The sequence below is a fragment of the Microcebus murinus genome, chromosome 10 (assembly GCF_040939455.1).
Source record: "Microcebus murinus isolate Inina chromosome 10, M.murinus_Inina_mat1.0, whole genome shotgun sequence".
In the NCBI taxonomy this organism is placed as follows: domain Eukaryota; kingdom Metazoa; phylum Chordata; class Mammalia; order Primates; family Cheirogaleidae; genus Microcebus; species Microcebus murinus.
The window spans coordinates 5,469,194-5,496,827 of NC_134113.1; the positions used below are offsets into that span (position 1 = coordinate 5,469,194).

The 27,634-nt window shown below is 42.2% G+C and overlaps 1 protein-coding gene across 1 annotated transcript in view; it reads left to right on the forward strand.

Moving 5' to 3' along the window:
* EFCAB6 (EF-hand calcium binding domain 6) overlaps window positions 1–27,634 on the forward strand; it is a 244,799-nt gene that overhangs the window by 1,890 nt on the left and 215,275 nt on the right. The window contains exons 3-4 of the mRNA XM_012757712.3: window positions 5,581–5,687; window positions 19,012–19,163. Coding sequence (XP_012613166.2) covers window positions 5,617–5,687; window positions 19,012–19,163 — 223 coding nt within the window. The 5' untranslated portion in view covers window positions 5,581–5,616. The remainder of the gene's footprint in view (window positions 1–5,580; window positions 5,688–19,011; window positions 19,164–27,634) is intronic.

Sequence of the window (27,634 nt, forward strand, 5' to 3'; positions counted from 1 at the left end):
TTTCCACTTCTTTTGGTTTTGACCTTTCACAACTATTTTGTTTACTTTGTTTTAGGTACCATTTGCTATTTTCTCTCTCTGTTTGTCTGCAGTTCTACTATTTCTACAACAAAAATAACTACTACTACTGGCTGATACTAATTGAACACTTACTATGTCCTGGGCACAGTTTGGAGCTTCACATACTTTTAAAATTTAGTCCCCACAACCTGGCTGTGAAAAAATACTGTTGCTAGTCACATTTTGTAGATGAGGCAACAGGGACACAGAGATTAAGGGACTCTACAAAGCTGATAACTGGTAACAAGTGTGGCTTCTTCTTCAGTACTGCCTAATAATAACCTATGTTCTTGGCTAGTACTCTGCAACTCTTAAATATTTATAAGTTCCACCAAGGCTTTGAGATGACTTATAAGAATAATTACAAGATGATAAAATAGAAACATGTAAATCAGGATCATGAGAAATACAGATAGAATAGGAAAGCAACATCAGAGGGAAAGAGAATACTCTGATCATCCATAATGGTTAATAAATTTGGGCTGAAAATTTAGCTGGGAGCTTCTTATCAAATCAAGGAAAAATAAAATAAAATAAGGAAATCAAATTCATTTTTCCAGGCAAATAAGGCCTTTTGATTCCTCTGGAAAAACAAAGCTTTTCTAATACCTAGGTCTAAAAGAAATTTCTCATGGGGCTTGCAAGAGCTGAATGACAGAAGCTTGCAAGAGCTGAATGACAGAAGTGTAGGCCCAGTGTCCTCATGTTCAGGGAAAGAATGTGGACTATTGCATTTGAATTGAATATTTGAAATTGAAGATATCTGAATAGTAACAGTTTCCAGTAACACCTTTTGAATTTTATTTTTCCCTTGGAATTCTGTAAATGGTGTTATCTGGTCCCCTGGGTTGGTTTCAGTCATTTGTTTCCTCATTTATTTAGCACTTGCTATGTGCCAAGTACTGCCTAGGCATCAAAGATGCCACAGCAATGGCCGCCTCACTGTCTTGACACTCCTGGTGCCTCTGCTCTGCCAGTTCCTCCTGCTGAACTTTTTCTGAACTGATTTTTGGGTTGTCCTCCTTTATTGTCATCTGATACTTGAGATGGCACTCAGTACCTTACTGTCACTGTCTACCTGTTTCCTGCCCTATGCTCTGTCTGATTTATCTTTCTTTACATTGCCAGGACCTAAAAATAACAGTTACCAAATAGTGAAGGCTGACTGTGTGCCAGGCACTTTATGTACATTACTTGTGATCCTTCCACAGACTTTAAAGCAGTGACCTTAATCATTGGGTCACTTGTCCCTTGAGAAGCTCTCTAGAAAAATCATCTCACATGCAATTGTGCATTTAACCTCAGGGAGTCTATAGATCTACAAAAGTACACATGTGGACCTTGTCCCTAGATTGTTGGTTAAGAATACTTGCTTTAAAGAGAGGGATTATAATCCTGCCTTGATATCTGTGGGGGTTAGTTTCCAGGACCCCCAAATTCATAGATGCTCAAGTCCCCAATATAAAATGGTATAGTATTTGCATGTAACTTATGTATATCCTCCCACATACTTCAAATCATCTCTAGATTACTTATAATACCTAATATAAATGCTATGCAAATAGCTGTTATACTGTATTATTTAGAGAATAATGACAAGAAAAAAAGTCTGTACATGTTCAGTACAGACACAACCATCCATTTTTCCCAAATATTTCTGATCCATGCTTGGTTGAATGCATAGATTCAGAACCCACAGACTGAATTTCCATTTTTCAAATGAGGAAACTGGGTCAGGAGGAGGTTAATTAACTTACGAGTTTCCATGGCAGATAGAGAAGCCAGTTTGATCCCATGTCTGCTTTTGCTCCAAACCCTTTGTTTTTTCCACTGCCCAAAAGAGTAGATCTTCAGAAAATGACCAATGTGTGTATTGGAGTGTATGGAAGACTATAAAGGGAACTTTATAGTGTATGTGTCCCAAAATATAGCAGAACATCCATCTGATATCAGAATAGACAAGGAGAAGATTTTTCTCAAGTATTTGGATTGCACTGCCAAAATCTTTTGTGTTGCTTACAATTTTTTTCCAATTTAGTCAAGTGATGATTCTCCCCGAGATACAGTTCCAACAATTTTTGCTTCTGGTGCCATTTCTGTTTGGCTGTGCATATTTTTTACTCTTGTGTTGAATTATGTTTTCTCTGGATGCCAAGGCAGATGGATGGTACTTTTGTTATGATTCTGATATAAATAGCATGTGTTAAAAACTGGACATCAATACTTTCCTGGCAAATAAACAAATATATCAATGGAATAGCCTTCTAATTGTGTTTTGCTTGTGGTTAAGAAGTGTATTTGATGGTCTGTGACTTGGTGTTTATTTGGAGTGTATTGGTTTTATAATCTTTGCTAATTTTTATCTCACCAAGTTCTGAAGTAATCACATTCATGAACATCTCAGAATTCTCTTAATTTCAAAAACCTAAACCGAGGATGATGCACAGAACTCCTAATGGTGCCTTGGTTGTACTCAGAATGTTGTTTAGCTTTCACAATCAAGGGTAAAATTAGCCCAAGCTTCTTGCCCTTGCTGTCTTAGGTATTGGTAACTGTGGCTCATCAGGAGCAAAGATTAGTGGAGTGCTCCTGCATGCCAGGCCACGCTGAATATAAAAAGTTGAGTGAAGCCCCTTCCACTCAGGGATTTGCTGTCTATCAGGGGTCAACTGAAAAGTCTGAAAGCAGAGAATCAAAATGAAAACTAAGGTAGGACTAGAGGGATGGATGGGATGGTTGTATTACTTTTATTTCCTTCTTTATATCACCCCCCAATCCCCATCTCCCTCCCCATCCCTGCAGCAAAGTGATGGACTTACAGGTGCATTTTACCTTTTAGTGTTTTTCTTTATTAAATAAAAAAAATTAGCAAAACAAACCTATAAGACTAAGTTGTCGATAAAGTCATGAGTAATTTTGTTTAAAGGCCCCATGAGGAAGGGGCTATACCCTCAAGCTTGAAATATTAATCAAAGTGTGCCAGCTGCAAAACAAGGAAGGAAATTCTGCCATTCAAGTGCTGAGCAGGCCTGGCCCTGTTTAGCTGCCAAGGTCAGATGAGATCAGGCACGTTCAGGGTGGTATGGCCATAGACAGAATGAAGGAAATTCTATCAGGAACATTAACCAGGCTGACACTTGTAAACCTGGCACTCTGGGAGGCTGAGTGGGAGGATCTCTTGAGCTCAGGAGTTTGAGATTGAGCCTGAGCAAGAGCGTGACCCTGTCTCTCCTAAAAATAGAAAAATTAGCAGGGTGTTGGGACATACACCTGTAGTCCCAGCTACTCGGGAGGCTGAGGCAGGAGGATCGCTTCAGCCCAGGAGTTTGAGGCTGCTGTGAACTACGGTGACATCACTGCACTGTACCCAGGGCAACAGAGCAAGACTCTGTCTCAAAAAGGATTAAAAAAAAAAAAAAAGCATGAACCAAAACTCCACAAGAAAGTAATGGTATCTGGAAGAGTTGCCTGGGGCCAGGTTGTCAATGATGTGAATGATCTACCCACAGTTTAAGGTTGGAATTTCAGTCTGTGTGTCCTGGAGAAGTATGTTTTTTTTTTTTTAAGTTTTATTTTGAAATAGTTTTAGATTCACATAAAAGTTGCAAAATTAGCACAGAGAGTTCCTGTGTACTCCCCAATTCCCCCAGCGATAATATTTCACAGAATAACCAGTTACCCAAACTGGGAAATTGACACTGGTATGTCAGTGTAACTAAATTCAATATCAACTAAACTAACAACTTTATTCAGATTTCAGCAGTTTTTACATGCACTTATCTTTTTTCTTGGCATATAGTTCTATGAAATTTTAAAACATGTATATGTAATTTCACATTGCATTTTAAAGGAAGGGAGTAACATAACTGTGTGCTTTAAAAAGATAAATCCATACCACAGAAGAGGACAGATCAGTGGGAGCAGTTGGAGACCTGAAAGGGATTTGAGGGGTCATTTCTGTGATCCCGATGAGTGCAGATGATGGGCTGTGACTTCAGGGATGCAGAGAGGCAGAGCATAAAATTAAGAAGTATTCTGCAAGTAACATTGACAATGCTTGCTCACTGATTAGGAAGAGGGCTTGAGGCAGGAGACCACAGGTGAGTGTGCCTTCAATTGCCAAGGTTCAGAAATTGAAGCAAATCTATTCATTCAGTCGTTCATTTTAAAGCCCTCTGAATACCAGTCGCTGGCCTAGGATCTGGAAATGTGGTGACAATGTGAATTGGCTGGGCTTTAGTCTTTATGGAACTTAAAGCCTAGCAGGAGACGAGCTTTAACCAAAGACACACCAATAGCTACAGCATCACAAACTGGACTAAGAGCTATGAAGGATGGCAGAAGTCGCAAACGTATGTAAGGGAGATGGACCTTGTGAGTCGAGGAAGTGTCCCTGAGGAAGTGACATTTGAACTGAAATTTTTTTTTTTTTTGAGACACAGTCTCGCTTTGTTGCCCAGGCTAGAATGAGTGCCGTGGCGTCAGCCTCGCTCACAGCAACCTCAATCTCCTGGGCTCAAGCAATCCTACTGCCTCAGCCTCCCGAGTAGCTGGGATTACAGGCATGCGCCACCTTGCCTGGCTAATTTTTTCTATATATATGAGTTGGCCAATTAACTTCTTGCTATTTATAGTAGAGACAGGGTCTTGCTCTTGCTCAGGCTGGTTTTGAACTCCTGACCTCCAGCAATCCGCCTGCCTCAGCCTCCCAGAGTGCTAGGATTACAGGCGTGAGCCACTGCGCCTGGCTGAACTGAAATTCTGGGCAGTGCTTCTCACAGTGGTGTCCGGAAATGCCAACATCTCCTGGGAACTTGTCAACGATGGGAATTCTTAGGTCCCACTCCCCACCCAGAATGGGAGTCAGAATCTAGAATGGGGCTGCAATCTGTTTCCAGCAGGCCCCCCAGTGACAGCAAGTCTGAGAAACACTGAGCGTTAGAATGAGGAGTTCATCAGACAGAGAGGAAAAGGGATAAGTAGTCTGGGTAGAGGGTTACAGCAGATGAAGAGGAAAAAAACCCTATGTGGGAAAGAATACATTCAAGTTACTGCCAAAGGCTAGGGTGGTTGAAGCAGAGGAGTGCCCATACTGCAGGCACGATGACACTGAGGCTTTGGTCCTTATTCTAAGAGCATTGAGAAGCAATTGGAATGTTTGAAGCAAAGAAGTAATACAAGGAGATCACATTTTAAATGACTGTTCTGGTTGTGAGGAAGATAGAGGGGGCACCACAGGAGGGGTGTGTATATGTTTGTGTGTGTGTGTATATGCATGTATACATGTATGTGTTGGGTTGAGACATAGGGGAGTGATGCTCAATAAAATACCTCCACCTCCACACAATTTGGTGTGGAATTCATGTGATTTGCCTAAAGTTTTCCACACAATTCTCCAGTTGCTGGCAAATCATTGCATTGTTTTGCAAGCTCAGAGGCTCCATTCTTGTGGCTTGATAAGCTGAATGAGAAAATCTGTCTGCCAATCTGTGCTAACCCCATTGCTCTCTTATTTTTCAGAATTCTCGAATTCAGAAATATTTTATCTCAAAGAAAATGAAACGAAATGCCACCAAAACGAACGCCACCAAAGTCAGCCGCACCCTATCAAGCAGTAACAAAGCCAGGTGAGATGCTCTTCTCCCTTGAACGCCTGTGCCTGTCTGTGTGGCTCGTGTACACCAGAAGGCGGCCAGGTCACTGTACTGTGCACGGCTTGAGGTTTCAAGAGAAAGGTGCTTTAAAAGTTGATAATGTTACTATTGCCACTTCTGTCTGGTTTGTGTCAGTTGTTCAGGCAACAAGCATTTACTGAGTGCTGACTTTCGTGCCAAAATTGTCTGGGAGTTCTCATATTAATCATATCAACAAGCATTGCCTTTAACATTTTAACATGGAATGACCTTACTTTGGTTCTCAACATCACCGCAAATATTAGACAACTGCAGTGAATTCAATAAATGATTCAGCCTACTTCACGACAGGGTAACAGGGCCCCAGTGACAATCCAGGCTCTTTTGGAACTAGATTCACATTTCCAGCTATAGGTGGCAGCAGCAGCAAAACTTTGTTACTGAACCCTGAAGCTAGGAAAGCATTGAAACTTTGCTGGAGCCAAGGACTTGCTTGGACTTGGCTGGACTATAAATAGGATGTGTTAAACACTCCTGTCTGCTTGTGAGAGCTGGGAGAGAACGTCATTGTTCCCAGCTCTTACATTTTAAAAGGCTGCCAGCGAGACAGTCTTGAGATGGGAACAACTTTGACAGCAGGCTTGTGGTCAGTTTTTCTGACAACTTGTTTTTTCCCCATTGCCATAGCTGTGGTGGGGAGTCTGAAAATGTTCATTAGGTAGCAGTGAATTTCTGAGACAGCTCCTGAAATTAGATTTCTGTGTCCATGATAGAGAAAGCATATTACAAACAAAGCAGCGTAAGCTCTTTCTTAAGGATCTGTATTCTCAGGCAGCAAGGCATTCATGCTGATATAACTTATTACAAAAATACAATTACTTAATTCAATTTAACTCAACATTCATTATATTTTGGAGGATTATGTACCATGCTCATAATCATTCATGATCCCTGGTCCTGTGACATTAATGGTCTAACAGGGAAGACAGTGAAGATTCATGAGGGTCATAGGTGTTAATTAAGAAAACCTTACTGATGCTGGTCACTTGGTAGATGGGATAAGAGTGAGGAATCACAGATTATGTGGAAACTTCTACACTGAGTGGTGGGAAAGGGGAGGATCTTAAAATACAGGAGTGGAAAGGCATGTGGGGTGTGTGTGCTATTCTGTGTGTGGTGTGTGTGTCTGTGGGGGTTGAGGTTGTATATATGGGAGTTATGTGTGTGGCAAGGGTGTGTAGTGTGTGTGTGGTGTGTATGTGGTGAGGGTGTGTGTGTGGTTAGGGCATATGATGTGTGTGTGGTTAGGATGTGGTGTGTGTGTAGTGATGGTATATGGTGTGTGTGTGGTTAGGATGTAGTGGGTGTGGTGAGGTTGTATGTGTGACGAGGCTGTGTGGTGTGTGTGTGTGGTTAGGATATGGTGTGTGTGGTGAGATGTGTGGTGTGTGTGGTGAGGGTGTGTGTGTGTGGTGGTTAGGATGTGGTGTGTGTGGTGATGGTGTGTGGTCTGTGGTTAGGATGTAATGTGTGTGGCGTGTGAGGTAAGGGTGTGTGGTGTGTGTGGTTAGGATGTGATGTGTGTGGCGAGAGTGTGTGGTGTGTGTGGTGAGGGTGTGTGGTGTGTGTGGTTAGTGTGGTGAGAGTGTGTGGCGTGTGAAGTGAGGGTGTGTGGTGTGTGTGGTGAGGGTGTGTGGTGTGTGTGGTTAGGATGTGGTGTGTGTGGTAAGAGTGTGTGGCGTGTGAGGTGAGGGTGTGTGGTGTGTGTGGTGAGGGTGTGTGGTGTGTGTGGTTAGGATGTGGTGTGTGTGGTGATGGTGTATGTAATGATGGTGTGTGGTGTGTGTGTGGTGGTTAAGATATGGTGTATGTGGTGTGTGTGGTTAGAATGTGGTCTGTGAGGTGAGGGTATATGGTGTGTGTGGTCTGTGTGTGGTTCAGATGTGGTGTGTGTGTGGCTAGGATGTGGTGTGTGAGGTAAGGGTGTGTGGTGTGTGTGTGGTTAGGATGTGGTGTGTGAGGTAAGGGTGTGTGGTGTGTGTGTGGTTAGGATGTGGTGTGTGTGGTGAGGGTATGTTTTGTGTCTGTGGTTAGGATGTGGTGTGTGTGGTGAGGGTGTGGTGTGTGAGGTGAGGGTGTGGTGTGTGAGGTGAGGGTGTGGTGTATGTGTGTGGTTAGGATGTGGTATATGTGGTGAGGATGGTGGTGTGTGTGTGGTTAGGATGTGGTGTGTGAGGTGAGGGTGTGCGGTGTACATGGTTTGGATGTGGTGTGTGTGGTGAGGATGTGTGGTGCCTGTGTGGTTAGGATGTGGTGTGTGAGGTGAGGGTGTGGGGGGGGTGTGTGGTTAGGATGTGGTGTGTGAGGTGAGGGTGTGGTGTGTGTGTGGTTAGGATGTGGTGTGTGAGGTGAGGGTGTGGTGTGTGTGTGTGGTTAGGATGTGGTGTGTGAGGTGAGGGTGTGGTGTGTGTGTGGTTAGGATGTGGTGTGTGAGGTGAGGATGTGTAGTGTGTGTGTGGTTAGGATGTGGTGTGTGAGGTGAGGGTATGGTGTGTGTGTGGTTAGGATGTGGTGTGTGTGGTGAGGATGTGTAGTGTGTGTGTGGTTAGGATATGGTGTATGAGGTGAGGGTGTGCAGTGTGCATGGTTAGGATGTGGTGTGTGAGGTGAGGGTGTGGGGGGTGTGTATGGTTAGGATGTGGTGTGTGAGGTGAGGGTGTGGGGGGTGTGTGTGGTTAGGATGTGGTGTGTGAGGTGAGGGTGTGGTGTGTGTGTGGTTAGGATGTGGTGTGTGAGGTGAGGGTGTGGTGTGTGTGTGTGGTTAGGATGTGGTGTGTGAGGTGAGGGTGTGGTGTGTGTGTGGTTAGGATGTGGTGTGTGAGGTGAGGATGTGTAGTATGTATGTGGTTAGGATGTGGTGTGTGAGGTGAGGGTGTGGTGTGTGTGTGGTTAGGATGTGGTGTGTGTGGTGAGGATGTGTAGTGTGTGTGTGGTTAGGATGTGGTGTGTGAGGTGAGGGTGTGGTGTGTGTGTGGTTAGGATGTGGTGTGTGAGGTGAGGGTGTGGTGTGTGTGTGGTTAGGATGTGGTGTGTGTGGTGAGGGTGTGGTGTGTGTGTGTGGTTAGGATGTGGTGTGTGAGGTGAGAGTGTGGGTGTGTGTGTGTGCATGTGTGTCTGTTGGAGGCGAGTGCTGGGTGGAAACAGTTCCTCTGGAGCTCCAGTTATGTGCTGGGTACTCTGGGGCTAGGGTGCAGTGGTGTAAAAACACTGTTTTATTTCATGGAGCTTATAATCAGTCCATAATTTCCCAAATAAAGTGTAATTGCACTTTGTGGAGAGTGCAGTGCAAGGAAGTGCAGGCTGTGAGAGGCTGCGGGGAGGACTTAGGGTGGTCAGGGAGGCTTCTCCAGAAGGGGATGGGGTAAGCGGGGCAGAAGGGCCATGGGGCTGTGGGAAGCATGAGGAGGGAGGTGTGAGCAGATCTCATCCTGCCTGGTTGGCCCTGGTAGGCATGTTATATGCAACATGCTGTGACATGCTTATTAAAGACCATTTGAAAAAAAAAATGATCAAAGTCTCTATCATCCCAAAGTAGCTATTTTTGTCACATCTTCTAGCTCCTGACACTATGTGAAAATACATTTTTATATCATTGTATTCATAGTGTATACCTCACTGTGCTTTTTCTGTTGACATTGTCCTGAATGTGTTTTATGTTTCTACATGTTGTTTCTAGTGACCATTTATGACAGTGAGATACTATCTACTATCCACTAAAATATATCTTTGAGAAGTCTGTTGTATTTTGAGTTTGATTTCTGGGTTTATGGACGTGGGTCTTGTGGGGTGTGTGTGTGTGGACTTAAAAATGTATGCTAGGAGAGAAGGAGTGTGCGAGGGTGAGGTTTGGGAGACAGGTGAGAGCTGGGCAGGGCCTGGGAGGCCCTTGGTGGAGGGAGCTGGCCCTCAAACCCGTGGAAATGGCACAGCCTAGCTGTGGAGGTAGGTCAGTTTGGAACCATGGATTTTTCTGCTAAATTGAATTCAAATGACTGGCTAAATTGTTTTTTACGATACCCTATCATTTGGAATATATTTGTAAATCAACTTGCATTCTTATAATTCCTATGTTTAGAATAGCAGACCAGGGGTTGCCAGTGGAGTCTGTCTAAAATATTAAGGCAGTTTGAAACTGAGAAGGGGGAAGTGAGGCTGGGCTTTAGATGTTGATGGCATGAATACTGGAATCCTAATATTTGATTGGAAATTTATGTAGATGACTTGCTTTTAATTTTCTACGTGTTCTCTTGAGTAGGTTGCGGAATTGTTAGACTGTTTTGCAAACCAAAGGTATCCATTCTTATAGACTGAATCACAGATTTTCTTATTGCCATATCAAATATATGCAAACTTTATCATTCTTATCTGTTTATATAGGAATGCACACAAATCACTCACATACATGTGTACAAATGCACACATACACACATGTAATGGCACAATTGGGCAAAAAGCCTGGGATTACATTCAGGAGAGTTTGAGTCTTAGCTTTGCTATAACTGAGTAAATTTGGCTTTTTCTCTCTGGCATTTAATTTCCCCACCTCTAAAAATATAGATAATGATGTCTAACTTAACAAGGTTGTCACAAGGGTGATGATTAAATGACATAACACCCAGGGCCCAGCAAAATACATACTCAGTTATTGCTAGCTGAATCTTGTAGAATCACCCACATGTAACATTTGACTTCATTTTGATATAAAGCAGGAATTTTACACATGAGCCTCTTTAAAAAAACAAAACTATAGACTCATACTTATGAGTCTGCCTCAGGATCTTCTAAAGCAGTGGTCTCAAGTTTGGTAAAATGTAGATGGCTGGGCCCTATCCTCAGAGAGTCAGTTTGTCTGCGTGGGGCCTGAAAATGTGCATTTCTAAAAAATGGTCCCAGCTGATGCTGATACTGCTGGCTCAGGGACCACACTTGGAGAGCCACTGTTTTTAAAGCTACATGCTTGCTTTAACAGCCTTTTAAAAATTAATTTTTTAAAATGGAAAATAAATGCATTTAAAAATAATGGTATTAATAGCAATAAAAACCATGTTATTTTGGTTTGAAGAATATACACATAGAATAGCTCTTCCCCCACTTCAGATGATCTGATGGATGCTATCTCTTGGGAAAAGTCTTTAATCTGACCCCAGAGATAGGGTGATTGAGTTCACACTCTCATCAACCCTAGGAAGACAGGGACCCCATAGAGTAGCACTGAATTTCTGCACGCTATGTCAGTGTAGTTCCCAACGTTGTGGGGATGCCTTATTCTGTACCGTTAAAACATGTTGCATTCTCTTTTAAATCCTGAGTTAAATGGTGAGCAACTTTAGTGTGGAGGTGGATTGTGTTTCTCTTCCTCTTCTTAGACCCTAGCCAAGGCATGGCCTGTAGTTTGCTGAAGAATGAATCATTGAGAGAATAGTTGCTTGTAAAATGCTTACACCAAGAATGTTTAGGTAGAACACCAAATAAGCTCTATTTTCAGAACCATCCAGATTTGGCTCTTGGGAATATTCATATTGTAATTGAAGTCTCACTAGCATTTATGGTCCTGCAATTGGTAGAAATTAGAACTGGAGGAGACCCGACAGGTCATCCAGACCATTCTCCTGCTGGAAGAGGATTATTCCCTGCAGTGTGCTCAGTGGCATTGGGAGGAATTACTTTTCATATGATTATTATTTTTTTTTCATGCTGTCTTCAACTAAGTGTTTCTTGAATTGAATCGCTTTGTATTCAAGTAATAAAATGCACAACAGGCAGTACATTTCTGGGTGATTATCTTACTCCTCAGGTGGTGTAATAAGGCATGAGGCCAAAGCCCTGGCATGCCTTATTGTTATTAGGAAGTGAATTTATGGGTAAAATAAAGGGAATGGTTCTGTGCATCAGCAATCACTGCAACAAGGGATGCACTTACAGCAGATACTCCCTGTGTGCTTGGAGAGCAGGGTGAGGCACAAGACTGAGTGTTTGTCACCATCTACAAGGAAGGGTAGCTGGAGCCTCCTGCTGCCCTCCAGGAATGTGTTATTAACTTTGTAAAAAGATACAGGAAAGCCTTGGTCAATGACAGCTATGTGAACTTGATATGGGGGAAGAGCTCTTCTCCTGGTCTGGGAAGAGAGAGGCTCAGTCTGCAGCTCTGGGGCTCAGCAGTTGTGTAGCCCAGGGCAGACCACTTGCCTGCTCTGAGCACCAGCTTCCTCACCTGCGCAGTGGGAAGAAAAAAGCTGATAGGGTGTGCGAGGGTTAAATGATAGTCTTCATAAATCTTAGGCACATTTCGGGCTCAGAGGAAGTCTCCAATAACTGATAATCAGATTAGATAATTTATTTTCTTTCTTCAAATTCTTCATCAGATTTTTTTGTCTCTTAATTTCTTCAGTCTTGTCCTATTATTTCAGTTATAGAGATAATTCCCATCACTCTTGGTGTTCCTTCCTGTGCAAGAAGTGCACATCTCATCACTTCCCTGGCACACTCCCTTGACTTGCTGTGTCACACTTGCTTGTCAAGACCCCAACTCAAATTAAATCCAACTTTGTCTACTGGTGCCACTGAGCATGGCTGAGTAAAAACATCCACAGGTCCATGTCCACGAACCTCAGAGGGACTCTTAAAACTCCCCACAGCCACTTCACTTCTCTCATTCCCCCACTCCTCTTGTGGATAATGTTTCATTCCTCGTGCTGCCATCTCAATCCTGAGACACTTCTCCCCAGCCTCACTCGCTGCTGTCGACCTGACTTCCTATTGCAATGAGAAGATAGTATCAGAAGGGAGCTGCGCAGCTCCCATCACCACACCTGGTCCACACTCTCTGTCTTCTCTTTTATTAACGTGAGTACACTGTCCATGATCCTAGAAAAGCCTCATCCTGCTACTTGTCTACGAGGTCTCCTCTCCACCAGCCAACCCGTGGCAACCGGCGACACTCGCCTTTCTCTCCTACTATGTTATTCTTTGCCTTGCTACTGCACCACTGTCACGAGTGTCCAAACATGCCACTGATTCTCCTGTCTTAAAAAATGTCTCCCTCGACCAGCCATCATATCGTTTCTGTACTTCGTTCTTTTTTCCCATTACAGCAGAGTTCCTTTGAACAGTTATTTTTATTTACTGCCACGAATTCTCTGAATTGTTCAGGAACTCACTTAGACAGGCTTCTCCCACTGTTCCCCCAATGCTGTGACTGTCAGGGTCATCAGTGGTTTCCACAGGGCTCACTCAACCCAAAGGGCAATTCTCAGGCTTCATCACTGTAGCATTTGGCACACACCACCACCCCTCCTCCTTGAACTTCCTTCTGGTGGTTTCCAGGAAACTACAGTCTTCTTTCACAGCCTCCTTTGCCGGTTCCTCCTTGGCTCCCTGAACTCTGTATGTTGGAGCACCCCAAGGCTCAGCCTTGCACTTGTTCTTTTTACACCTGCTTTCCTAGTGGCTTCTCTGATATCAGGCCTTTATATGCATTATATCCCGACAGTTCCTAGACTTTTATTTCAGACCTAATCTCTCCCCTGAACTCAGACTCACACATCCAACTACCTATTTGGTGTCTCTACTTGGAAACCTAATGGGCATCCCAAGCTACATGTCCACAATGGAATTCTTGATCTTCTTCTCCAAACCTGCCTCTCTCCCATCTCAGTTAATGGCCACCCCACCCAATCTTTCTCTTGTATGCCAAATCAGATCTATCAGACAGTATAACTGACTCTTCCTTGAGAATATATCTGGAATATGATCACTTCTCAATACTATTATGGAAACTACTCTGGGCCAAACCACCATCTTCTCTTGCCTAGGTTATTGCGGTAGATTTTAATTGTCTCCCTGTTTCCTCCCTTGCACCTGTAAACCTATTCTTGACATACAGCCAGAGGCCAGGTCACATCCTTTGCTTGTGACTCTCCAGTGGTTCCACATGTCACTCACATGTCACAGTAAGAGTCAAAGTCTCACAGTGGCCTGCAGGGTTCTCCTTCCTCTGGCCTCCTGTTGCTTCTTTGTCCTCCTGACTGCATGGTTTCATTCCTGGTCTCCTTTAGATCTTTGCTCAGTGTCCCCTATTTTCCTCCTCTGCTCCTTTGATCTCCGCAGTGCTTACTCACTTGCATGATTTATGTATTTATCATCTGTCTTCTGTTACTAGAATATAAGATCCATGAGGTCCAACATTTTACCTCTTTTATTCCAGACTCCTAGAAGGGCGCTTCATAAATATGTGTTGACTGTGTGAACACATACCAAGCCACATTCTTCGATATAATTCTGGAAATTTACCTATGCCATGATTCTCTGGTTTCAATTCAGTTAAATAAATCCAGTTGAAGAAGGATGTGTGTGGGCCTGCTGAGGCTCTAAGGCTGACGTGGTATAAGCCACAGTCTGGTCCTTAGCTATAGCACTTGCCAACTGGCAGGGCTCCAGACTGCACAACACAAGGCACAGTTGGTGCCTCCCTAAAGAGGTAAAGCAAATACTAGCCAATGTAGATTTCTTGCACATTAAAATAAATTCTTATTTATTTCTTCAACCCTGTAAACTTTAAGATTCTTTAAATTGAGGGCTTTAGCATTCTTGTCTAGTCTGATTCTGGATACTCATAGTGCCATGCATATCCATCTATTTTGGAATATTAAATAATAATTATGCACTTGCATTTAATACTTGAAGCCCAGTAGGGAAGCTTTTTTTCCCCCTGAGAAGGTTAGCCAACTTAGGAGCCTCAGGCAATTACAATCTGAAACTTCCTTACAGAGCTGGAGCTTGGCCTTCTTGATTCACTTGCGTCAAGGGAGTCTTGCTTCTCACTCTTGTGCTGAGAGTGGCCAGAAAGGAATGAGTCAGACTACATTTCCCTTCATTTTCTGAAACACTAATAAGCCAAACTCCTCATTGTCACAGACTGGTGGAGTCTATGAGCTAAAAAAATCACAAATGCGTGTAATGGTGTGACCGCCGAGCGCTAGTCCTGCTGTCAGTGGGAAGCACAGCCAGGTTAGCTCCAGTGGGTGGGAGCCTAGGTGGGACCGCTGAGGCCAGGGGTAAGCACGACATCCCTGTGACTCTCGCTGGGATACGTCTGATCTTGCTTTTGCCCTGATTCCTCTAACATCTTTAATCATAATCTTAATAACTGTCAAGTAAACATTACCTTAACAATCACTGAAAGGCACCATCTTTGCCAAAGGTGCCCAGGAGAGCAGCTTTTCCCTTGGCCCAGCCAGTGCTGCTGCTGCTGCTGCTGCTGTTTGTCCCCTCAAACCCATTCTTCCTCCCTTCCCCCTCCTTCCTCTTCCTATCCTCCTCTTCCTTTTCTTTTTCTTCCTCCTCCTCTCTTCCTCCTCTTCCTTTTTTTCTAATTGAAATATAATTCATATACCATAAAATTTGCATCTTTTCAAAGTGTACAATTTAGTGGTTTTTAGTATGTTCACAAAGTTGTGCAATCATTACCACTACCTAATTCCAGAACATTTTTGTCACCTACAAAAGAAACCCCATATCTATTAGCAATCCCATTTCCCCTTCCTCCAGTTCCTGGCAACCACAGATCTATTTTCTGTCTCTATAGATTTGCCCATTTTGGACATTTTATATAAATGCCATGATATAGTATATAGTCTTTGGGGTTTGTCTTAACATAATGTTTTAAAGGTTTATCCATGTTGTAGCATGAATCAATACTTCATTCTTTTCTATGGCTGAATAATAGTCCGCTGAATGGATGTACCATTTTTCCTTTATCCATTCAGCAGTTCATAGAACTTTGGCTTGTTTCTTCTCCTCTGTTGTGACTAATGCTGCTATGAATATTTATGTTCAACTTTTTGTGTGGATATATGTTTTCAGTTCCCCTGGTATATACCTGGGTGTGAAATTGCTTGGCCACATGGTAACTCTACGTTTAACTTTTTGAGTAATTGCCAAAGAGTCTTCCTAAGTATCTATACCATTTTACCTTCCCACCAGTGATAAGAAAATTCCAATAGCTCTACATTCTCACCAATACTTATTAGTCTTTGTTTCTTTTATTTTAGCCATCCTAGTGAGTGTAAAGTGGTATCTTATTGTGGTTTCAATTTGCATTTCTCTAATCTATAGTGATGCTGAGCATCTTTTCATGTATTTACTGGTCCTTTGTATATTTTCTTTGCAGAAATGTCTGTTCAAATCGTTTGCCCATTTTTAACTTGGGTTATTTGTCTTTTATTATTGAGTTGTAAGAGTTCTTAATATAATCTATATACTAGATCCTTATCAGATATATGGTTGGCAAATCATTTCTTCCATCCTATACGTTGTCTTTTTACTTTCTTGATAATGTCCTTTTGAAGCACAGAAGTTTTAAATTTTGATGAAGTTCAATTAATTTATTTCTTCTTTCGTTGCTTATGTTTTTTGTGTCATATCTAAGATATCATTTCTACTCCAGAGTCACAAATATTTATATCTATATTTTCTTCTAGGAATTTTATAGCCATAGTTCTTAAAATTAGGTCTTTGATCTATTTTGAGTTAGTTTTTGTATATGGTGTAAGACAAAGATCCAACTTAATTCTTTTGCATATGTATATCTAGTTTTCCCAGAATCATTTGTCGAAAAGACTATTGTTTTTCCATTGAGTGGTCTTGGCACCCTTGTCAAAAATCAATTAATGATAAATATAAGAGTTTATTTCTGGACTCTCAATTCTATTCTATTGGTTTATATGTCTATTTCTTTGTTGATCTTCTGTCTAGTTATTCTACCCATTATTAAAATTGGATATTGAAGTCTCTATTATTGTTAAAGTGTCTATTTCTTCTTTCAATTTTGTCAGTTTTTGCTTCATGTACATTGGGGCTCTGTTGTTAGATGCATCTATGTTTATTTTGCCTTCATTTATTCTTTTTCTAATGCCCTTCCTTTCTTTATATAGTTCTGACTTTTGAACCTGTATAATTTTCCCTGCTTTCTGAAGAATTCTTTTTAACATTTATTGCAAGCAGGTCTGCTGGCAACAAATTCCTTCATTTTTTTTTTTTTTGTTCCGAGAAAGTGTTCATTTCTCCTTAATTTTTGAAGGATAATTTTGCTGGATTCAGAATTCTAGGTTGGTGGGGTTTTTTTCTTTCAACACTTTAAATAAATATGTTACTCCACTTTAATCATGCTTGTATAGTTTCTGAAGATAAGCATTATGCACTATACTTTCTTGTTTCTTGCATGTCTCATACATTTTTGTTGAAAACTGGACATTTTAAAGAATGTAATGTGGCAATTATGGAAATCATATTCTCAACCCTTTCCATGTTTTTGTTGTTGTTGCTGTTCGTTGTTATTCATTTGATTAGTGACTTTTATAAACTAACTTTGTAAAGTCTGTATTCTTTGTTATGTATGGCCATTGAAGTATCTGATTGGTTGCCTTCATGGTCAGCTCATGGTTGGGTAGAAATTTCCTTAAACGCCTGGAAACAATAAGTCTTCCAATTTTTGCCAAGGGTCTATTTCTGTTGAAGCATTCCCTCAACACTCATCCAGCCAGTTAATAACTCTGTCTTAGCCTTTACTTTCTTCTTGTGCAGAGCCTCAAGGTCAGCCAGAGTTGAAAGTTTAAGGCCATCTCAGGTCTTTCTTGAGCACACACATAGTCCTAGGAATTCTCACAGCTCTATGCACGTGAGTGGCCTTCTAGAGTCCCAGGAATATGTGGGAGCTTTACCACGCCCCTGCGGACATTTCACTCACCAGATTTTCTCTTTAAGCTTTTTAGTTAGCCTATTATTTGCCCCATTATCCACCCATTTGGGCAGCCTTGATTTTAAACCACAATTGCCTCAACTTTTGTTTCTAACAAATGCCTCTTCATGATAAGCTATTCTCACTGGATAAGCTCTAAATCAGTTCTAATGAAGACATTCTGTGAATGGGGGCTTTCAGGGAAGCCCCAGGTCAAATGATAATAATTTTCTGGAAGTGGAGCTTTGAAGGAGCTCCAGCTCTGTTCTGCCCCCTCCAGTGACTATCAGGCTGTGTTTTCATTGTGATCGAAGGCTGTATCAGAGATGGTGGGGAGGGAGGGGAGCAGGGAAGAGGAGGCAGGGAGTAGGGCATGTTAAAATGCCACAAAGTGTGCTCTTCATATGGAGATTAACTTTTTTTTGTTTTTTTGAGACAGAGTCTCACTCTGTTCCCTGGGTTAGAGTGCTGTGGCTCAGGTGATCCTCCTGCCTCAGCCTCCCAAGTAGCTGGGACCTGGGACTACAGGCATGCACCACCATGCCCAACTAATTTTTTCTATTTTTTAGTAGAGACGGGGTCTTGCTCTTGCTCAGGCTGGTCTCAAACTCCTGAGCTCAAACGATCTGCCCACCTCGACCTCCCAGAATGCTACGATTATAGGTGTGAGCCACCATGCCTGACCAAGATGAACATTTTTTATTAATAAATGCTCCCTAGATTGCTGCAAGCCCTTGGTTAATTTCCAGAGTAATGAAAAATTGCCGGTGTTACCAAACCCCCTCCTCACCCCCCCCCCCCCCCGCCTCTGACTGCAGGTTGAATTTATAGCGAGGCACTTCAAGAGATCTCAGAGAATCCAAACTTTCTTCCTCTTACTGCCTACCAAAGAAATGAATCAGTGGTAGTCAGGCTGTAGGTGGAGTTTCCTATTCAAATACCTCTCTATTTTGCCATTATTGAAGTTTATTGGTTCTGCTAAAAACAAGGGGAACAGGCCAGGCTCACGCCTGTAATCCTAGCGCTCTGGGAGGCCGAGGCGGGAGGATTGCTCAAGGTCAGGAGTTCGAGACCAGCCTGAGCAAGAGTGAGACCCCCGACTCCACTATAAATAGAAAGAAATTAATTGGCCAACTAATATATATAGAAAAAATTAGCCGGGCATGGTGGCGCATGCCTGTAGTCCCAGCTACTCAGGAGGCTGAGGCAGTAGGATTGCTTGAGCCCAGGAGTTTAAGGTTGCTGTGAGCTAGGCTGATGCCATGGCACTCACTCTATCACTCTAGCCTGGGCAACAAAGCGAGACTCTGTCTCAAAAAGAAAAAAAAAAATAACAAGGGGAACAAAATCATGATTTTGTGTCCACACCTTAAGAATAGTCTTTGAAACATCAGCAAACAGATCATGACTAGCATGATTTTTACACTCTCCAGCTGTCCTTTCAAAGAAGGAATAGATAGGAAATTGGCCACATTTGTAATGTATGCTTTAAGATAATGTAATCTGTTTTCTTTTATATAACAGGGATTTAAAGTACAAAATGGCGATTATACCAGATTGGCTTACTTCGTATCCTCAAACACGAAAATTTACATATTCAAGACCCCATTCTTCACCATGTAGATTACATTCAAAGAATGGTTTCCAAAATATCTTCAGACCTTCTTCATCTTCAAGTGAGTATACATGAGCAAATAATAACATTAACACTAGATACCACTCATGTATGTTTAATATGTACTAGGCTTGGTTCAGAGGCTTCTTGTGACATTTAATCCTCACAATAATTCTATGACTTAGGTTTAGTTTTTACCTCTGTTTTCTATATGGAAAAACTGAGACATGGATTGATTAAGCCATTTTCCCAAAAGTTATGTAGTTATTTATTTATTTATTTTTGGAGACAGAGTCTTGCTGTGTCACGTGGGCTAGAGTGCTGTGGTGTTAGCCTAGCTCACAGCAACCTCAAATTCTTGGGCTCAAGTGATTCTCCTGCCTCAGGCTCCCAAGCAGCTGGGATTACAGGTATACACTACCATACCTGGCTAATTTGTCAATTTTTAGTAGACATGGGGCCTTGTTCTTGCTCAGGCTGGTCTCAAACTCCTGAACTGAAGCATTTCTCACTCCTCAGCCTCCTAGAGTGCTAGGATTACAGGTGTGAGCCACTGTGCCTGGCCAAGTTACATAGTTTTTAAGTGGAAGGATCAGGATTTGAACCCAGGCAGTGTGATTCTAGAATTTATGGTCTTAACTACCATGTTAGAGAGCAACAGTCCCCAACCTTTTTGGTACCAGGGACCAGTTTCATGGAAGACAATTTTTCCATTGACTGGGGGTGAGAGCAGGGGTGGGGTGCTGTGATTTGAGGGTGGCTTGTGGAGCTCAGGCAGTGATGCACAGCCTGTTTCCTAACAGGCCACAGACTGGTACCAGGCCATGGCCTGGGGATAACGACTGCAGTTATAGATTATACTGACTGACTCAGTTTTAGAAATGAAATCAGTAGACTTTATTTTTTGAGCAGTTTTAGGTTTATACAAACATTGAGCAGAAAGTACAGAAAGTTTCCATATACCCCCTCCCTCCCACCACTAGTTTTCCCTGTTATAACATATTAGTGTTAACTTGTTAAAATTGATAAACCAATATTGATACATTATTATTACCCAAAGTCTATAGTTTACATTAGGGTTTACTCCTGGTGCATATTCTGCGTTTAGAAAAATGTATAAAATGCATTTTATACATTTTATAAAATGCATGCATCACCATTATAGTGTATAGAGTAGTTTCACTGCCCTGAAAATTCACCATGCTCTACGTACTCATCTTTCCCTTCCTCCTACCCCTGGCAACCACTGATCTTTTTATTGTCTCTATAGATTTGTCTTTTCCAGGTGGAATCATACAGTAGGTAGCCTTTTTAGATTGGCTTCTCTCATTTAACAACATATATTTAAGGTTACCTCATGTCTCTTCATGAATCAATAGTTCATTTCTTTATAGTGCTGAATACTATTCCATTGTCTGGATGTGCCAGTTTATTTATTAATTCACCTGCTAGATCTTGGTTACCTCAAGTTTTGGCAGTTTTGAATAAAGCTTCTATAAACATCTTCTTGTGGGTTTTTGTATGGACATAAATTTTCAACTTTTTTTTGGTGAATAACAAGGAGCACAATTGATAGATATTATGGTGACAGTATGTTTAGTTTTGTAAGACTGTGCCTTTGTTGTATCTCAAAAGTGATTGCTAAACCCAAGGTTGGTTGTCTAGATTTTCTTCTAGGTTATCTTCTATGAGTTTTACATTTTGAGTTTTGAGTTTTACATTTATATCTGTGATCCATTTGTTTTTCTTTCTGTGGGTCAGAAAGACTGTGTTACATTTTGAGCTAATTTTTGTGAAGGGTATAAGTTCTGTGTGTAGATTAATTTTTTAATGCATGGATGTCTAGTTGTTCTAGCACCATACTATACATTCCCACAAATGGTACTTACAAGTGCTCATTTCTAAGTATTCTAGCACAGAATATTATCTTTTAAGATCTTGTCCATTTGATATGTGAAAATAACAGTCCATTGTAAATTTAATGTGCACTTCTTCAATAGTAAGGTTGGCCAGGTGCCATGGCTCATGCTTGTCATCCCAGCACTTTGGGAGACTGAGGCAAGAGGATTCCTTAAGCCTAGGAGTTTGAGACCATCCTGAGCTGGTCTCAGGTTTCAGGTCTCATAGGAAGTCTCTGTCTCTACAAACAATTAAAAACTTAGCCAGGCATGCTGACTGATGCCTATAGTCCCAGCTACACAGGAGGCTGAGAGACGGGAGGATAGCTTGAGCCCAGGAATGTGAGGTTACAGTGAGTTTTGATTGTATCATTGCTCTCTAGCCTGGGCAACAGAGTGAGACTTTGTCTCATAAAAACAAACAAACAAACAAACAAAAAAGTAAAGTTAACTTTTATTCTCAGTTCATTAGGTTTATGCCTTTTCTTGGTGAGTTGCCTGTTCATATCTGTTGCCCATTTACCTACTTTGGGTTGGTCTTTTTTAGTGATTAAATATATTAATCCTTTATTTGCCTTAAGTGCCACAGATATTTTTCTTCTTTTTTATTTGCTTTTTATTTCTATTGATGGTAGTTTTTCAATGCACTGAAGTATTTTTTACTTTTTAAAAATTAAGTATATATGCTTCCCAGTACCACTTTCCTCCAAAGAGTACATCACCAACAGTTTGGGTGGTTTCTTCATGAATACTCATATATTGGTAGATATATACTTGTATAACTCATATATTAAATAAGCAAATTAACAGCAGACATCCTGTTTCCTTTTTAAATATTTTTATCTTTGTGTTTCAATTTGAATAATTTCTATTGACCTGACTTCATATTCACTAGTTCTTTTTCTTATCATGTACAATCTGCTACTAAGCAAAACATATGAATTCTTCGCTTCTATTTTTCTTATTTATTCTTTTTTTTGTATATGTTCATGGGGTACAAGTGCAACTTTGCTCCATTGATATGTTGAACTGTGGTGAAGTCAGGGCCTCCAGTGCATCCATCACTGAAGCAACACACATCATACCCACCAAGCAACCTCCCATCATCTTACCCACCTTCGCTTCTGATATTATATTTTTAATTTCTAGCTTTTCCATATGCTCTTTAAAAATATTTTCATTTACCCACTGAAATCCTTCATATGTTCAGCATGTTCCCAACTTTTTCCTTTAATCTTTAACATATTTCTCATTCTAGTTTAAATACTTGATGATTTCAATATTTGCTCTCTCTTTTTCTGATGACTGTTTCTAATGTCTTTTTCTGATGACTATTTTTACTCTTGATTAGGTTACCTTTTCTTCACTTGTTTTGCAATTTTTAAAAAATTTAATGCTATATATTTGTGTAAATAATTTTACCCTCAGAAAAGGAATGCCCCTTTCAGGCTTTTAGTGAGGTAGGCTGACTCAATTTAATCTTTAAGGTGAGCTGTGTCTTGACTTTGTTGCAATTTTATTTGTATTTAGGTTACCCCAGTTTCATATGCTTGCCATCAATAAGTCTTGAGATCTGAGCACTGGTGAGACTCCAGAGATCTCTTTGCTTTGCAGCCCACCTGCCATTTTGGGGGCTTCTTTGGGAGTTCTCTTGATTCTCTAGCTCTGCCCTTGGCTTTATGAACCTCAGGAGACCTCTGTCTGCCTTGGGTCCTCCCTCCAACCTGCAGTAGGCTACTGATGTTCATATACTTCAGAGGGTTCGCCTCAGTTCTTCTTCCCTGTACTCAGCCTTTGATAAATAGCTAGACTTGTATAAAACCCCACATACCTTGGGGTGCATCACACAGCTCTTCTGCCACCTCTAGTCTTTGGTGTGCTGCTTATGTGCACCTGGGGAAGGCCCAATAGGAAGGGTCCAGACTTGCTCTGTGAGCGAGACTTCTGGGATTCTAATCCATCTGCTAGTCTACATGTGGCTACTAAATATTGGGTTGTTTTCGTCTTACCCTTATCCTGACCATACTGAATTTGCTTTTTCTAACTGCTCTGGAGGGATCAAGGAGTTATGGGTCTTTTCTCTCTGAGGAGTGGCTTGTCCTTTCTAGAATTCAGTGTCTTTGCATCCTTAAATCTCTGATGGCTTTAAAAACTGTATATATATTTTAAGCTTATCCTGCATGTTCTCATTGTTAGGGTGACAGTGACAGTCTGTTGTGACTTTCTATATTCTAAACGGATGTGGAAAATTTTGTCAAATTGGCCTCCAGAAAGATTATATCCATTTGTACTCCCACCGCAGGGTGTGTGAGTTTGGTTACTGCTTTCACTTTCAATCTCAGAAGTTGCTGTAGGCACATGAAATAAAGTTTTTGTTCAAATAATTTAAAATAGTTTTAAATCAATTATTTTCTGATTCTTTTATATGACTACTATTGATTGCAAAGATGGGGCTTCTTGGAAAGCAACTAAAAAAAAATATATATATATATGAAAAGTCTGAAAAATGATTTTAAGAGGGGGGCATACATTAACAAGAGGGAGCCCCTGATGACATGGGGGCAGGAGGCTGGTTTTCAGGCTGGTGGGCAGAGGGAGACATAGTGCTCACCAGCTGATGTTGAATCGTGCAGCTCCTCTGTATGGATCGGCTGCTTCAGAGAGTCTAAGTGGCAGTCAGAAATGGAAGAGGAGCCTGGAGAGCCTCCTGCATTTCTGAGCATCCTTGTCACTCTGGTGGGAGGCCCAAGTTCCTTCTTTTCCTTTAAGGCTCTATGCTCAGTCCTCTTCTCCCTGGTCTTCCCTCTCTGTAGGCAAGTCACCTGGCTCCATGTCCCGAGATAACATCTATAACCAAAATGATAGCTCCCCTCTGACTTACTCCCTAAGCTACCAATCATATATCCAGTTGCCTCGGTGACCTTTCTGCTCGCACCTCCTCCAACGGGCATCTCAGACGTGAACTGGCCAGACAGACCTCTTGACTCCCCAGTGTTCTCCAACTCAGTCAAAGGCACTGTCATTTATCTAGTTCCTCAAGTCTAGCACCAAGGAATTATCCTTGATTTTTCTTTTCCCTTTTACACCCACCCTACCCAATCCATCAGCAAGATTGTGTCAGTCACAGAACTGACAGATCTTGTCTCCCATCTGTCTACTTTCCCACATTCAGGGCTACCACCTGGCTCAAGCCACAGTCATCTCTTCTTGGAATGGCCTCCTCTCTGGTCTTCCGTCCTCATTTTGTGCCCCTATAATCTACTCTCTACATGGCCGCCAGAGTGACAGGCACTGTGTTAGCTAACATCACTTCCCTGCTTAAGCTCTCCTGAGCCTTCCTAGGGTGCTTTGAAGCAAAGGCCAGCGCTTTCCATGGGTGTCGGAAGCGCACGTGAGCTGGCCCTCCCCTGCCGGGCCTGACTGTTAAACTGTTCTCTATCTCGCTTGCTATGTGCCACACTCTGTCACTCTGGCCTGTTTGCTTTCCAGGACATATCAAGCTCATCCTTGCTTAGGGGCTCTTTACTGGTTGCTATGGTTTCCCTGTTGAGGACATTCTTACTTCAGCGTCATAACTAGCTGGCTCATTTTTATCATTCTTGTTTCAGCTCATAAAACTTCTTGGAGAGGACTGTCCTGACCACCCCTCTGAAATAGCTCCCCTGACCACAAGATACCTCATTGTTCTGTCTTTCCATCTTCGCTGCGATTGTCACTCTGTACCATGCCTTATAATTTATTTATTATTGGTTTATTGTCTGTCTTCTCACATCCAGATTGTAAGTTGTACCTGTCTTATTCACTGTAGTACCCTCAGGGCTGAGAGCAATGGTTGAAATATGATAGGTGCTCAGTCAATATTTTTTGAATGAGTGAATTCCACTTCCTTAAAAGCCAGCATTTTGCAGGCTGCCTTCTTCTCTTCCCACTGGGCACACTTCCCCATGGCTCCATGCTCTTGGTTCCCACACTGGCATCTCTACCACCAGCTCTCAGATCTCTAGATTGTGTATTCAGTTTTCAAGTGGACATCCTGCTCAGACATCCCAAACTGAACTCATTAGCTTTCCCATAAACATTTTTCTCTTCTGTTCCAGGTATCTATTGCAGCATACAAATAATCCCAAACATAGTGGCTCAAAATAGCAACAATAATTTATTTTGCTCATAGATGTGCAATTTGGGTGGGTGTCATGGACAGCTTTTTTCTGCTGTATGCAGTTTAGCTGGGAAGGTGCAGAGGCTGAGCTGACTTCACGACAGGGACTGGAGTCCTCTACAGAGGACTGGGTTACTCCAATGGCCAGCAGTTGATTCTGGCTGTTAGCTAGAACCTTGGCTGGGGCTGTCACCCAGAGCTCTTATATGTGGCCTCTCTGTGTGGCTTCTTGGCTTCCTGACAGCCAAGTGGTGACTGGGTGTGAGTGTCTAGAGAGGACCGGGCAGAAGCTGCAGCACCTTGCGTGACCTCATGTTGGAGACCACACAGTCAATTTTGGAATCACATATGTCATGTGTCATATCGACATATGTCCAATCTGTGGTAGTCACGGGCCCACCCAGATTCAAGGCAGGGAACAGATGCCTACTTTTGGGGGGCAGGGGCATTGACATGACATTGCGCTGGGAGATCTTGCTGTGGCTGTCTTGGAAAATACCATCTGCTGTGTCTTCTCTTTTCCATTTCTCAGTGAAGAGTGCTGCCACCTGCCCAGCCACCCACTAGATACAGACACTACATCTTCTTTCCATCCCTCACCTGGCCTCAGAAGAGTCTGTAGAATCCACCTTCTTGACCTTTCTTTTATTCACACGTTTTTCACTCTGTGACCAACACATTAGCGAAGACCCCTGTGAATACTTGCCTGAGCAGCTGTAATCACCCGATGTGTCTCCATACCATCACTCTCCTTTCCTTTCTGCTGCTTGTCCACTGATAGCAGGGGGAGGGGTAAGGATGAAAATTGGGTTCTCTTGGTACAAACCCCACGTGAAGTCCCATAACCAGAGCACAAAGCCTAAGGACAGGACTGTTGCGACTGGGCTCCTGATGTCTTTTCCCATACCATCTCTTGGCCAGTGCCTCCTGTGCTCATCCCTTCCTTCTCTTTCCCGTGTGCGGCTGGCTGAGCTCCACAGCCCTCCCCAAAGCCACCCCACTTCCAGCTCTGCGCCTGGCCCTCAGGAACACTGCGTTGCTTTCCACTGAGCAGCCTTTCCTGAGACTTTCTCTCCTGTCACCCCAGACCAACTAGCCTCTTCCCTGGGTCTCCAGTGCTTCATGCAGATACTGAATGCCTGTCCCCACACCTCACTGCTGTGTCCTGGTTACATACTCACCTCCCTCCAGGAGGCATCCCCACCCCCTGGCACAGGCCTGTGTGTGCTTGGCCCTCAGTGGGTGTCAGTAGAGGCAAGAATTGGTGACGCCAGCACAGCCCCTGGGCAAGAGTGAAGTCCCAGGACCTGCCCCTCTGCTGCTTGTGAGCTTAGGGCCTGTGGCAAATCTCCATAGCATTGCGATGGTGGGGGTGCTGGCACGTTCTCTCTTGTGCCACCTCAAGCAGAAAGCTCAGAGCATCCCACAGCTGTGAAGAAATACCTGACTGCCCTGTGGGTGGGTTCAAGTTGGCACATTGAGGTCCTGTTCTTTGAGTCTCTCATCAGCCCAGGTCACCCCTAGACCAAGGCTATCACTGTCCTCCTGCTAGGAATGTGCAGTAGCTTGGTGAGATATTCTCATTCGTAGGGAAGGAACTACAGTCATCCCAGTCTAGCTACTGTTTGTGAATAATACTATAAAAGGTGAGGCAATGTTAAAGCCATTTAACATATATCCAGAATTTCCTATGTAAGAAAGAGCTGCTAAATAAACTATGGTTGCCCTTGCAATCTCATGAATAAATATGAGAGATTTACCAAACTACCATTATTCTTAGTGTCCTCTTTTCCTAGCCAGTTATGAAACATCAAAGTGATCAATCATGTCATCACGTATATGATCCTGAGTGGTAACATGAGTTGGTTTGTAGTTACCATGTTTACTTAGGTTATTTCCTACCTGTTGTCCCTACAGTGGTTTTCATCTTGGATAGAGGGGAGGGAGGCCTGTGGTGTATCACCTCTCCTTTGGTGATGGGGTGCCTGGGACCTAAAACATTAGTCAGGACATTATTCCTTTCCTCCTAGGAAATTCAAACCCCAAAAGCCTATTTAGCCCACTCTAAACATTCCTTTATTGCCCTTTAGTGTCTAGACTATTCTCATCTCTTTCTTGTCTTTGAAAAGGACATGATCTGGATTTAAGAATTACATGTTTTTCCCTCAAAAATTGGCAAGAAGATGAAAATTAAATATGATTTTAAGGATTTATTTGAATGATATTCTTAACTAAATTTTCTTCCAGTATCCATGTTTGTCACTGTGGTGACCTGTGTCCTCTATGGGGAAGATTATGTTTGCCTTATTTTTCTTCTCCCTGATGTCATTACTGTTATTCTATATTGAGTAAATTTCAGATTTTTCGTTTCAGGTTATGTAATGATTAGCCATGTAAACTTAGATATAGTAGAAGAAATACTGTTTTAGAAGTTTATTTTATTCTATTAAACAGTGGAACATTTTTTGTTTAGTA